The 13728-nt window shown below is 46.3% G+C and overlaps 1 protein-coding gene across 8 annotated transcripts in view; it reads left to right on the top strand.

Moving 5' to 3' along the window:
- Positions 1-10936: 10936 nt before the first annotated feature.
- The window catches only part of KIT (KIT proto-oncogene, receptor tyrosine kinase), an 82455-nt gene continuing 79663 nt past the window's right edge, over positions 10937-13728 (top strand). For 5 of the 8 annotated variants that reach the window (XM_054554010.2, XM_024246428.3, XM_054554008.2 and 2 more), the window contains exon 1: positions 10938-11116. In XM_054554010.2, coding sequence (XP_054409985.1) covers positions 11050-11116 — 67 coding nt within the window. In that variant the 5' untranslated portion in view covers positions 10938-11049. Of the gene's footprint in view, positions 11117-13728 lie in introns of all 8 variants that reach the window. The other 3 variants (XM_054554009.2, XM_054554007.2, XM_024246425.3) reach the window with 1 other exon arrangement.

Raw genomic sequence — 13728 nt, 5'->3', positions numbered from 1 at the left:
TTCTTGAACTCCTGACCTCAGGTGATTCGCCTGCCTTGGCCTCCCAAAGTGCTGGGATTCCAGGCGTGAGCCACCGCACCCTGCCTTTTCCTTTAACTATTGCCCTCATATCAGATAATTAAAATTTTAGAGCTGGATGGAACCTCAGAGATAAGAGATCATCTGGGGCAAACCTCTCATTTTAAGAGGGACAACAGTATGTCCAGAGCATTGAAGGGATTTGGACAAGGCTCAAACTTGCTGATAAGAGTGCAAGGCAAAGATTTTGCTGACTATGGTCCTGTCATTTCCTTGGTTTTCTCCATTTGGTTAAATACCATCAACAATTTAAAACCACTGTTTATTGTGGAAAAAGTTAAACATCTACAAAAGTATAATGAACCTCTGCATCTTGCCTCCCAGGCTTCAGCAACCATTTGGCCAATCCTGCTTCATCTATCTTCCCACCCACTCCCTACCGCCCCTCACCCCTGCTCCACCGGAAAATTTTGAAGTGACTCTCAGGCATCATAGGATTTCATCATAAGTACTGAATATATCACTAAACTATAAAGATTCTATTTTTAATGTTAGTACAATGCTATTATCACACCTTAAAAATTATCTTGCTTAAAATCATCAAATATCCTGTCAGTGTTCAAATTATCCCATTTGCCACACATATTTATTTTTATAGTTGGTCTGCAGGAGGCAAGTTTTGAGCTTTTATTCAGTATAAGACACTGTAGAGGACACAGAGATGGCTAAAAAAAATCCCTTTGGTTCTAAACAGTAAAGTGTGAAGTTGAAAACCTACTATTAAAATGGAACAATAGTGCACTATAGTCCCGTGGTGCAGAGGGAGGCAGCAGTGTGGAGGTTTGCCTGGGTTCTTTTTATTCTATTCTATTCTATTCTATTCTATTCTTCTTTTTTTTTCTGGGACGAAGTCTCGCTTTGTTGCCCAGGCTGGAGTGCAGTGGTGTGATCTCTGCTCACTGCAACCTCCATCTCCCGGGTTCAAACAATTCTCCTGCCTCAGCCTCCCGAGTAGCTGGGATTACAGGCGCCTACCACAATACCCAGATAATTTTTGTATTTTTAGTAGAGATGGAGTTTCACCATGTTGGCTAGGCTGGTCTCGAACTCCTGACCTCAAGTGATCTGCTGGCCTCGGCCTCCCAAAGTACTGGGATTACAGATGTGAGCTACCACGTCCGGCCTGTTTTATTTTATTTTATTTTATTTTATTTTTGAGATAGAATCTTGCTATGTTGTCCAGGCTGATCTAGAACTCCTGGGCTCAAGTGATTCTCCTGCCTCAGCCTTCTGAGTAGCTGAGACTACAAGCATGGGCCCAGCTGGCTACCTGGGTTCCAAGCCTACCTCCACCACTTCCTAACCAGGTGACCTCAAGTAAGTCACTTGATCTTTCAGTGCCTTCCTTTCCTTATCTGTAAAATGGTGCTAATGATAGACCTACCTCAAAGGGTTGTTTGAAGGAGAAATGCGATAATACAAGCAAACACTTCCATCAGCACATGAACCATCAGGATTAATTAATAAACATTAGCTAGTATTATATCTTGATATGGTTATGGCCCATAAATAAGTCTTAAAGTCGCTTGTGTAGTAAAAAGATGGGTATTCTGATCATTATGCCATGAATATACAATTATGTATTATTATAATGATAATGAGAATGATGATGATTTTGGCCAGAAATTTTTTTTTTAATATGCAAGTCAATACTATTGGTGTTTTTCTTTCTTTCCTTTCTCTCTCTCTCTCTCTTTCTGGAGAGAATCTTGCTCTGTCGCCCAGGCTGGAGTGCAGTGGCGTGATCTCGGCTCACCGCAACCTCCACCTCCCAGGTTCAAGCGATGCTCCTGCTTCAGCCTCCCAAGTAGCTGAGACTACAGGCACATGCCACCACACCTGGCTAATTTTTGTATTTGTAGTAGAAACGGGGTTTCACCATATTGGCCAGGCTGGTCTCGAACTCCTGACCTCATGATCCACCTGCCTCTGCCTCCCAAAGTGCTGGGATTACAGGCGTGAGCCACTGTGCCCGGCCCCCTATTGGTGTTTTTCAACTGGCTTAAGCTCTCTCTCTCTCCCTGACACCCCACAATCTTCACACCTTCCTCCAAAGCTGAGGTCAAAAGCATTCAGTACTTGCAGCCACATTTCCAGGGCATTTCTGTCCTAAAGGGCCTTAAGGATAGAAGAGACCTGATTCCTAACTGAAAAGGGTGGCAGCAGAGAAGTTTCCACAACCCCCTATCCTCAGGATAACCATTTATCCTGGAGTGCCTAGTTTATGCCTTTTGTTCTTTTTCACTACTAGAAGTGTCCTAGTATGGATGATAAATTATATGATCACCCTACTTATATGCAACTCAAAATATCAGGTGTGTTTTAAAAAACACACCTTGTAGAGTCAACCTTTCCTCATTTATCTCCTTCCTCTTGCCTCGGGGCCCTGCCAAGTAAATATCCCCATCTCCAGAGTCACTTTAACCACTGGAGGCCTGTGGTCTGGTGATGATCAGAGGCTCCTGTCGCTGGGAATGGTTTATGCTACAGCACCTGTATAATAAAGGCCATGTTCATGTTGCTATTTTTCCATTGTGTTAGTTGTTTCTGTCAATCAACAATGAGGGATAGGTGGCTCATGCCTGTAATCCCAGCACTTTGGGAGGTTGAGGCAGGCGGATCATGAGGTCAGGAGTTTGAGACTAGCCTGTCCAACATGGTGAAACTCCATCTCTACTAAAAATACAGAAATTAGCTGGGTATTGTGGTGGGCGCCTGTAGTCCCAGCTACTCAGGAGGCTGAGGCAGGAGAATTGCTTGAACCCGGGAGGTGTTCAGTGCAGTGAGCTGAGATCATACCACTGCACTGTAGCCTGGGTGATGGAGCAAGACTCCATCTCAAAAAAAAAAAAAAAAAAAAAAAAAAAAAAAAGAATGAGGGGCAGTCCCTAATCTGAGATCATTTAGTTACAAATGTTAAGAATTGCATACAGATTATAAACTGTTCTGTCTCCCCAGTCCCCCACCAATCAGGAAACTTGATTTATCTTTACTCTTTCTTGTGTTAAACACATATTTACTCCTTGTATTTACTCAACCATTTAAGACTTTTATTCTTAAGAATAAAAAGAAGGGCCGGGCGAGGTGCTCACGTCTGTAATCCCAGCACTTTGGGAGGCTGAGTCGGGCAGATCACGTGAGGTTGGGAGTTCGAGACCAGCCTGACGGACATGCAGAAACCCTGTCTCTACTAAAAATACAAAAAATTAGCCGGGTGTGGTGGCGCATGCCTGTAATCCCAGCTACTTGAGAGGCTGGAGACTGAGGCAGGAGAATCGCTTGAACCTGGGAGGTGGAGGTTGCAGTGAGCCAAGATTATGCCATTGCACTCCAGCCTGGGCAACAAGAGCCAAACTCCATCTCAAAATAAAATAAAATAAAATAAAATAAAATAAAAATAAAAAGAAGAAGAAAACCAGGTTTTTCTCCTGCAGCAATGTAATGTAACTTCTTTATCAGATCAGAAGGAAAATAATAAAAGTAAAAAGAGTCATGGTGTTCACTATGAGATTAACATAGATTTGGATTATACAAATTTATGACAATAATAATAATATATTGGATTTCCTGGGGCCAATACAAATCCTGATGAAGTAAAAAACATAGGGAAAAGCCTCCAGATGCATAATTTGTCAGCAATTATGGTTTTGTAAACACAGTGCCTATTGGGTGCCTGGCTGCCTGGCTTTGTTTTGGGCAAGCCCTTTGTTTGAGACTCACAGTTGACTTATAGTACAATTTCCTCAAATAATTTATTATTTAGTAAAGAGGCTGTGACAAGGTTACAAATAATTGTTATATAAGCCAGAAAAAGATGTATGACTTAAAAGATGCCTGAACCATGTGCTAAGGAGATTTACGGAACTCTAAAGTTTAGAAATACTCCTAAATTTGGGAAGCAACACAGATGTAGATAAGATGCCCTATTACTTTATGTATGTATGTATGCATGTATTTCTGTGCAGTGCCTTTGTTGTAGGAAGTTCTCAGGAATGATTGTTGATAATTATGAAAAAGTTACCTATTAGTATCATATTTTAAATACTCATATATACAATGGGACTCTAGGGTTTTTAAATTCACCCTACACACTTCCATTTCTCACTGGACTTGTTCCTTCTGGTTTCTAATGTTCATTCTTCCATCTTGGCTTTAGATTGTGTTTCCACTTCCCTTTTCAAATCACCCTCCCCTCTCACCTGGATCTTGCATATCTGTTTTTTTTCTTTTTCTTTTTTTTCTTTTTTGAGACAGGGTGTCACTCTGTTGCCCCAGGCTCAAGCGATTCTCCCACCTCAGCCTCCTGAGTAGCTGAGAATATCAGCACACGCCACCAAACTCAGCCAATTTTTGTATTTTTTGTAGAGACGGGATTTCGCCATGTTACCTAAGCTGGTCTCAACTTCCAGGCTCAAACCATCCTCCCACCTCAGCCTCTCAAAGTGCTGGGGTTATAGGAAAGAGCCACTGTGCCAGCCCAAGATCTCTTTTCTCTGGTGCTTTCAGCGGAGCCTACAAACACACAGGGCTCACCAATCTTCCCTTAATCTCTTGCCTCTTCCCCTCTTTCCTCATACCACCAAACCTGAACACTTTCCAAGGAATAAATCCTTGGGCCTACCTCTTCACTTCTAACGTATTGCTCAACGCACTACATTCTGAATTCCGGCCCCACACACTGTGTATGTGTGCAATGGGTGTGTAGGTGTGACAATATGTGTTTAAAGTTACCAAAGACTTGTAGGTTTAGGGACGTGAGATATTACAGTAATTAAGCACAGGGACTATGTCAAGGGTTCCAATCCTGGCATAGGACTCAAATTTTGTGCCTTCCTTGTGCCTCAGTTTCCTCATTTGCAAAATGGGCAGAACAAGAGTATCCTGGCAGAGTTCTTGGGAACGTTAAATGAGTTAGTGTACATAAAGAATTCAGAACTTTGGTAGATGTTGTCAGTTCTTATTATGATTACAAACTCCCGCTGATGCTTTTCTGCCCTTATCTTATTTGACCTCCCTAAGAGATATGATACAGTTGAACACTCCAGCTTTCCTGAAAATCTCCTTTTGCCACAGCCCTTTTTTGCCTTTCTGACCTCTGCTTATTGGGATCCTTTAAGGGGTTTTTTTTTTTTTTTTTTTTTTTGAGACAAAGTATTGCTTTGTCACCCACGCTGGAGTGCAGTGGCACGATCTTGGTTCACTGCAACCTCCGCCTCTCAGACTCCAGTGATTCTCCTGCCTCAGCCTCCCGAGTAGCTGGGACTACAGAGGCCTGCCACCACACCCAGCTAATTTTTGTATTTTTAGTAGAGACAGGTTTCTGCCATGTTGGCCAGGCTGGTCTCAAAGTCCTGATCTCAAATGATCTGCCACCTTGGCCTCCCAAAATGCTGGGATTACAGGTGTGAGGCACCATGCCCAGTCCCTTTATGGGGTACTCTCTGCCTGTCCCTTACGGGTATTCCCCAAGGAGAGGACGTCTTTCCTCTGTTTTCTTTGTAATGTACATTTTATCTGGAGTGACCTCATGTAAATCTGAGGCTGCAGTCCCATCTCTGCAGCCTGGTCCTGTGCTGAGCCCCAGGCTTCCATATCTAGTGTTAAGAAGTCTGGCCTGGTGCAGTGGCTCATGTCTGTAATCTCAGCACTTTGGGAGGCTGAGGTGGGAGGATCACTTTAGCTCAGGAGTTTGAGATCAGCCTGGGCAACACAGTGAGACCTCATCTCTTTAAAAAAATTAGCCGAGTGTGATGGCATGTTTCTGTACTCCCAGCTACTCAGGAGGCTGAGGCAGGAGGATGGCTTGATCCCAGGAGTTTGAGGCTGCAGGGAGCTATGAGGGCACCACTGCACTCCAGCCTGGACAACAGAAGGAGACCTTGTCTCCGAAAAAAATAGTTAAAAAAAAAAAAAGTCAGCCGGGCACAGTGGCTCATGCCTGTAATCCCAGCACTTTGGGAAGCCGAAGTCAGGAGACTGAGACCATCCTGGCTAACATGGTGAAACCCCATCTCTACTAAAAATACAAAAACAAAATTAGCCAGGCATGGTGGCGGGCGCCTGTAGTCCCAGCTACTCGGGAGGCTGAGGCAGGGGAATGGCGTGAACCCGGGAGGCGGAGCTTGCAGTGAGCTGAGATTGCCCACTGCACTCCAGCCTTGGCGATAGAGCGAGACTCTGTCTCAAAAAAAAAAAAAAAAAAAAAAATGCCACGAGCATCTCAAAACAAATAGGCTCAACTCCAAATCCTTCATTGTCCACTAACAAGTACCTCCATGTCTTGCTGGATGGGAGCACAGGTAGCTCCGCAATACTTTTGGTCACACAGGCCTATTGAGTCTTAACTTCCTTATTCATCCCCTCTCACTATTCTCACCTCTGTGGACTTAATTTAGTTCCCTGTTTCTCCTGTGGATCACCGCATTAGGCTCCTTACCATTTTCTTCCTGCCTTAACTTTTGCCCCCTTTCAAGTCACCCTTCACTGAGTTTCTTCACTGTCTTTCCAAAAATGTAAATCTTACCACAACAGGCCGCAGCTTAAAGTCCTTTAGTGACTCCCCGTAGCTCAGAGGATGAGGTTCTCATTTCCGAGTATTTACAGTTCTTGTCTATCTCTGTGGCCTCGACTCCCCCCACTCCCCTCCGAGCCCCATTTCCTTGACTGGGCAGCACTCCTTGTTCTTCCTATTCCTTACGCTGTTTCCTGCCTCTAGCCCTGTGTGTTTGTACTTCCCACTGCTGGAACATTCCTCTCTCCTTTCCCTTTCCCCCCTCCTGATCCTTCAGAGTCTAATACCCACCTTTCTGGGAGGCCACATGAGCTCACCGGACAGGTGCTCCTCTGTGTGCAAACATTACTGTGCACGGCTCTGTTAGAGTACTTCATGCCATGTAATTTTTGCCCCTTTATTCGTCTCTCCCCTCATTCGCTGGAAATCCTGTGAGGGCAGCATCTGTGTCTTGTCTAACTTGGTATCCCTGGCACCTAATATACTACATCTGACACAGAGATGTTCAATTAATACTGAATGAAAGCTGGAACGAAGACCATACATTATCTCCTTTCAGACTCACGAACTGTGAAGTGGTTATTGTTAGTATAGAATCTAACCAGGGGATTGCATTAATCTATTCATTTCTTCAACTTCATGGACAAAAGACTTTCAGATGATTGCTGAAAACCAAGAAAAGCTATTAAAAAGCAAACTTGAAAAGGACTTGAAATTACTACTCCTGTTGTAGTAATTCCACCCCTGGGTAGGAATGCATACTTAATAACTAATCAGAAGCAGGCAAGTTTTATTCACCAAGACATTAATCATCAAGTAATTTATGATAGTAAAAAAATTGGAAAAAAAAGAGAGAGAAATGATTAAACACCCAGAATTATGGTACATCCATAAAATTGAACATTATACTGCCATTAAACAGTATGTTTCTAAAGGATTTTTAATGATCTGTAATAATGCTCATGTTATTTGTGAAAAAGCTGGATAGAAAACTGAAAATATACTAAGATCTTAAATTATGTAAAGGGAAAAAACCTCACACATAAATAGAGAAAAAAGAAAGGAACATATTAAAACAAACTCTTCAGTGATTGTATCTTGAGTGCCTTTTTTGTTTTTTATAATTTTTGGTATTTTCCAAATTTTCTACAATAAGCATCTTTACTTTTACAGTCAGAAATATAATAAAATATTTTCAAGTTCGAGATTTTAGCTGTGTTAGTTGTATTTTTGTGGCATTATTACTCTTTCTTCTGTTGATGGTGCATCAATTTTTCTTTGGGGATGCACCCTTCCCCATCTCAGGCCACTGGTGTGAAGTGGATCCCTGACCCCGGCTTCAGGGGTGGGCACATGACTCAGACATGGCCAATCAGCATACTCCATCCCTCTGGCTCCTTCCCAATGGGCACATGACTTAAGCCAGGTCAGTGAGACTCAGTTTCTCCCATAAACTTTTATAGGAGAAGTTTATGGGGGCAGGAAAACTCTACTTCCGTTGGTACTAGTGAGCTGTAAGCCTAGAGTTGCCCTGAGTGTATACAAGGATGGCAAAACAACACAGGAAAGTATTGTTGAGGATAAAGGTGGAGGAAAGTGTACGTGCACTTGTGCACACATGCATCCACACACACTCGCCCTTCAAGTCCTGATAACTTTGAGTCCTTGGATCTAGGAAAGTCTGAAACACTATCATCCCTGGACTTTCTGGTTATAAGAGCCAATACATTTAGGCTTCTTTGTTTGCTTGCTTAATTTAAGCTGCTTCTATAAGTTGCAATCGAGAGTCCTTGCTAAAAGAATTATGAAAACAATGAAATACATAAAGCACAATCCCTGAACATGCCCAGGACTATCACAAAATACAGTATAGAATTAATCCATACATCCTACCTGAGATATAAAACATTTCCATCATTGCCAATGTTCCATTGGACACTGCTGATCTATAATATAGTTCCTTATATATTACAGCACATATGTCCACTCATAGTGCCTTATATATATGCTTCCTTTCTTTATGTAACAGGCAGTGGGTATTATTAAAAACAGCTAACAACTCTAAAGGTACAAGTACTGGAGGCTCTCTGTTGTGGCCAGCATTAAAATTTTAATTCCTGGATCTAAGGAGATTTAGCGTGTCTCAAGGTTGGGCTGGGAGATATTTTAGGGTATGGTTTTTTTTGTAATCAGTACAGAAGGATTTCAATATTGTGTCAACCAATAAGGCCAAATTGGTGTGTACTGGCTGAACATAAGCTCTGTTAGCAGATATTATAGTTTCTTATTTGAGTACCTATTTTCCCTGCTGGACTGTGAATTCCCCTAGACAGAGACTTTGTCTTACTCATTCATGTAGGTCTTATGCCTACCTAGGTGCTCAAAAGATATTTGCTGAATGAAAAACAGGAATGACAGTCCAACATGGTATAACTCCTTATTCAGTTTTTTTTTCCTGATAGAAGTTCCTCGCCTAGAATTAAATTGCAATATGGTCTCTTTTCACCCACTCTTTTGAAGATGTTATCCTCTCCAATATCAGCTGATTGAAGAAGAAAATTGTAAATTTTCTCTCTCAGGCATAATGTTGATATTTTAACTCATAGTGATTTTTTCTCAATACAAAATGAATTTTAGAAATAAATCAAGATCCCAGAAACTTATGATTGCTTTGAGTGGTATCTTTTATCTGTCATCCTAAGAAAAACATGAGATCTGATGGCCCAGAGCACAGAGACCTTCTGTATTTCAGTTCTCCTACAGCCGCATGACTCGAACCTTTTGCTGGGAGATTGGGATGTAGGTCCCCATACTTGATTATAAGGACTGTGAGGGCAGGGGCCACATCTGCATATCTGTCTATTAATAATAGTACTCCTGGTACCTAGCTCCTCCTTGCTTCACAGCAGACACTAAATAAATGCTTGCTGAGTGAATAAATACTTACATTTAAAGAGAAGTAATTATACACATTGATCATTTGATCACCCTCTAGTACTGATAATTTTTAAGTGATTAATCAGCTTTAAAAATCATTTTTCTTACATCAACCTGGGTCCTCACACTATTAAACAACAGGAGAGCTTTCAATATTAAATGAAGTGGGGCAGCTGGGCAACTATAAATTTTGGATGATACTTCAGAGAAGAGTCTAGGTGTATCTGTTCTATCCCTTTTTCTGATGGGCATCTGCCATTTATTTTTCCATTCTTAAGCTGTCAGGAGGGATGTCTTATTAATTTATCAGAATGCATAGGGAAAGCTCATCTTTCTTGGAGTCGCTCTTCCAATAAGGGTTCAAGCCCTGGGTCTTCCCTCACTACAATAATAAACATACCTGCTCTACCCTCCTCACAAAGCTGTTATCGTGAGAATGAAAAGAAGAGTCGCTGTGGGGAAGAACTATTAACCCCTATACAGATACTGTTGTTGCTTTCCGTTCAAGGATCCACCATGAGACTGTGGGTAAAGCAGTTTCTGGGCAGTGAAATCGGGCTTAAGAGAATCATTGTACTTTTATTTTGCTCCTGGGACCAGCAAGGGCAGCTAAGAGCAACACAGGGATCCCTAGCCCTAAAACTGTCGTCTGATACAGAGGCAGAGAAATCATTACTGGGGTTGGCAGCGTTGGGGGGAGGGGGGAAAATGTGTATGAAAACCTGGGCTCCCAGAGCAAACTTCGCAACGCGCCCTTCTCCACTCCATCGCCCCAGTCTCCACACAAGTCCCGGCAGCGGCTTCTTGGGCGGAGGCCACGCCGACCAATAGGAACCCACTGTGTTCGTACAGGTTACGAAGCAGGTGGAGAAATTGAGCAGAAACAATTAGCTAAACCGGGCTCAGCCTTTACCGCGGTGCCAGGAGCCCCTAACAGGCCTGGAGAGGAATGTCGAGGCTCAATTTCCTAACACTCCCCCCCCCGTCCCCGTGCCACCTCCACCAGCAGCGGCGTCCAGCCTCCTCCAGCCCGAACGTGCTCGAGGGGCGGGCAGCCGACCTTTATTGTCTGGGGAGCACCTGGCAGGTGGCGGGCCCGTGCCCTAACGTGCGCGTGGTGCCCAGCTTCACAAAGCGAGCGGGCAGCACCTCCTTGGTCCGGGAACGGCCTCGGCCGGGCCGTCCACATCCCAGGCGTGGACAGGTGGAGAGAGAAAGGGGCTCCGGAGTCAAGAGCGGGGAGCGAGGGCGCGCGCGCCCTCCTCCTCCCGGCGGGCACAGCCCCCCGGCATTAACACGTCGAAAGAGCAGGGGCCAGACGCCGCCGGGAAAAAGCGAGACCCGGGCGGGCGCGAGGGAGGGGAGGCGAGGAGGGGCGTGGCCGGCGCGCAGAGGGAGGGCGCTGGGAGGAGGGGCTGCTGCTCGGCGCTCGCGGCTCTGGGGGCTCGGCTTTGCCGCGCTCGCTGCACTTGGGCGAGAGCTGGAACGTGGACCAGAGCTCGGATCCCAGCGCAGCCACCGCGATGAGAGGCGCTCGCGGCGCCTGGGATTTTCTCTGCGTTCTGCTCCTACTGCTTCGCGTCCAGACAGGTGGGACACCGCGGCTGGCACCCAGACCGTGCGACTACTCGGCGAAGCCTGTGCCCGGGAGGGTGGTACACGCCAGGGTGCATCCGGAGAGGGGACTGCGGGCCCTCAGTGCCCGTGCGTTCCAGCCTCCAAGGAGACTCCAGGTGGCCCTCAGACTCTCCGGCGCCCTGCCTCGCTCACCTGCGCGAGGAGACCCCATCTGCTGGTGGTGGGGGACGCGAATCCGGGGTTCTTCGGGAATGGGGACAGCAAGAGGGGGTTAGGCGTGAGCGAGGCTGCAGGCTGCATGCGAGTTTGGGGTGGCTTTTGTGCCGACGTTGCGCGGGGGCGGAGGCTGGGGGCTCAGGGGTTTGCACCGAGCGCCTTCTCTCCCCGTGCGAGGCGCGGCCGCAGCTTCCTTTTGTTAAAAGTTGCGTGTGTGTGACCGGCGCCCAGGAGGACCTGCCTGCAGGTTCTCCGCCGCGCGAAGGGCAAAGTTAGAGAGCCCTTTCTCTCCTCTGCGGCTGCTGCTTTCCAACCGCAGGCGCTCTTTGTGCCCAGAGCTGGGGACCGACCTGCTGCCGCCTCTGCTCGCGGCGCCACCCGTGGAGACGAATCGAAGGCTGCGGCGTTTCCCCGCCTCCGTGTTAGGCTTTTGCGCTGGGAGTGCGCGGCGTGGGGCTGTTGTGGGGCCGGACTCCCGCGAGCCTGGAGGTGGTGGCGACAGGGACAACTTGGGCAGGGCGTGTGGAAAGCAGCCGCTAGGTTGCAGACTTTTTGCTTTCGTACATCCCGTGCTCGCCCCTTTCTGCCGCGGCGCCGTTTCATTCCTGCCACGCGCCCCGGGGCGGCTGGAGGCTGCGTTTGCCGCCTACTCTGAGAAGGCAAGGGACAGCGTGCTGGGACTCTGCGTTCCCTGACTCCGACCGCCTAGCACGCCGGCCAGAGTGCCCAGCCTGCCTGGCGGGTTCTGGAAGCCCCTAGTTCCCGGTGTCTGCGACCTGTATTCGCAGGTCCTGTTTTCTTCGGAAATTTTTGAGATTCGAGACCGCCCGCCTCCCCGCCCCCGGGACATCTATACTTCAGGGCTGCCTGGGGGTGGGGTGGGAGATGGAGTGGAACTTTCTGCAAATCCTACTCAGTTCTTAAAGCTATAACAGAAATCCAGGTATATCCGCGCGGGAACTGGGTCTTAAGTGAAGGATTTGCAGGCTGCTGGAGCCCCTTGGTCAGATTCCTGCCTCCCGTTCCCTTTTTTCCAGGTGTCGCTGGTGCGCGCGAGTGCAGGTCGCCCAGCTCACCCCTGAAGCCCTGCTCTCTCCCAGGTCATTTTTTAAAACAAACCTTTAAGGTTACCCTGATGATGTAAGGACAGAAAGTGAGTCTTAGCTGAAATCAAGCGCTTGAAAGGAAGCGGCGCAATGAACGGTTGTGAGACTGTCGACTACCGGTCAGTTTCTCTATAAAGTCTCCAGGCGCAGTCTGCCGCGTCCTGGACTTGTAACTATTGTGAGGGCTTTCCTGTGGGGGGCAGAGAGGCCTTGCATCTGGACCCCTGTACAGCAGGAGGGGTCAGCAGCGGTCACAAGGGAGTGTTCGAATTCCCTGGAGGATTTGATCACCTAGCTTAAAACAACACATCTGGTCTTTATGTTTTTGTGCCTTGACCTTTTTAATATCAGTTAAGGTATGTGAACTAGACCCTAGTAGGAGACTAGAAAGACCACATCGAATTTCTCCCTTTTAAAAAATTAAAAGAATCAATGGTTTTCTTCTCCCCAATAGATTTTTGGCAAAGGGAATTTTAAGGTCTGTCTCCTGGAGGGGCAGTGTGGTGTAACGACAAAGTCTTGCTCTGTCCCCTGGGTTCTCCTTTTCTCTGCCATTTCTTGGCTGCGTGCCCTTGGCCAGGTTGCTTAGGGCAGGTTGCTTAAATTCTGGGAAACCCAGTGTCCTCCAGAGTACAAGGAGGCATCTGCATCATGAAGGATCCTTTGGGTCCAGAATTCTCCTCCAATGTTCTGAGTGTAGACTCAGCACTCTTTTTAACTATTCCCCTGGCCCCTGTCTGCCTCTTTGAAATTCCTCTGCCTCTCCTGCTCACAGGGAACTCATAGAGTATGGGTGCATCTGACCGGTCTGCCCCTGGCTGAAGCAAGGAGCTGTGGCTTATGCTTTCTGCCCTTCAATTCCCATATATTCCTCTGCATTGCCCTTTGAGGGCCCCCCGCCCCCCCCCCAGTATTACAGCTCCTGTGCCTAACAGGATGAACCTGCAAGGAATAGTGAATCATACCTTCCCCGCTTCGTTCCTGCAGGTGTGAGGCTAGAGTCATTCTCAGCAGCTGGACACAAGGCACTCTAAATTATTATCCTGCTGGAAATAAGAGATCCCAGATAATTCATTTATCCCTATTCTGTTTTTTCCCCCACTCATCCCAATTTTTTTTCTCATGACTCTGTAAATCATGTAATGCTGTGCATTTATAGCATGCTTTCTAATGGGCCTTAAATTTCGTATGACGTGTGGTGTACATAGTTGTTGCTCTTCAGTTGGAAACTGTGTGCCAGGCCTGTTGCTTGGGGCTTTACCTGCTATTTCTAGTAGTCTCAATGAGCCTAGGAAGTAGTAC

Source organism: Pongo abelii, chromosome 3 (genome assembly GCF_028885655.2).
Source record: "Pongo abelii isolate AG06213 chromosome 3, NHGRI_mPonAbe1-v2.0_pri, whole genome shotgun sequence".
NCBI lineage: Eukaryota > Metazoa > Chordata > Mammalia > Primates > Hominidae > Pongo > Pongo abelii.
This window is presented reverse-complemented; position numbering and strand designations above follow the sequence as displayed.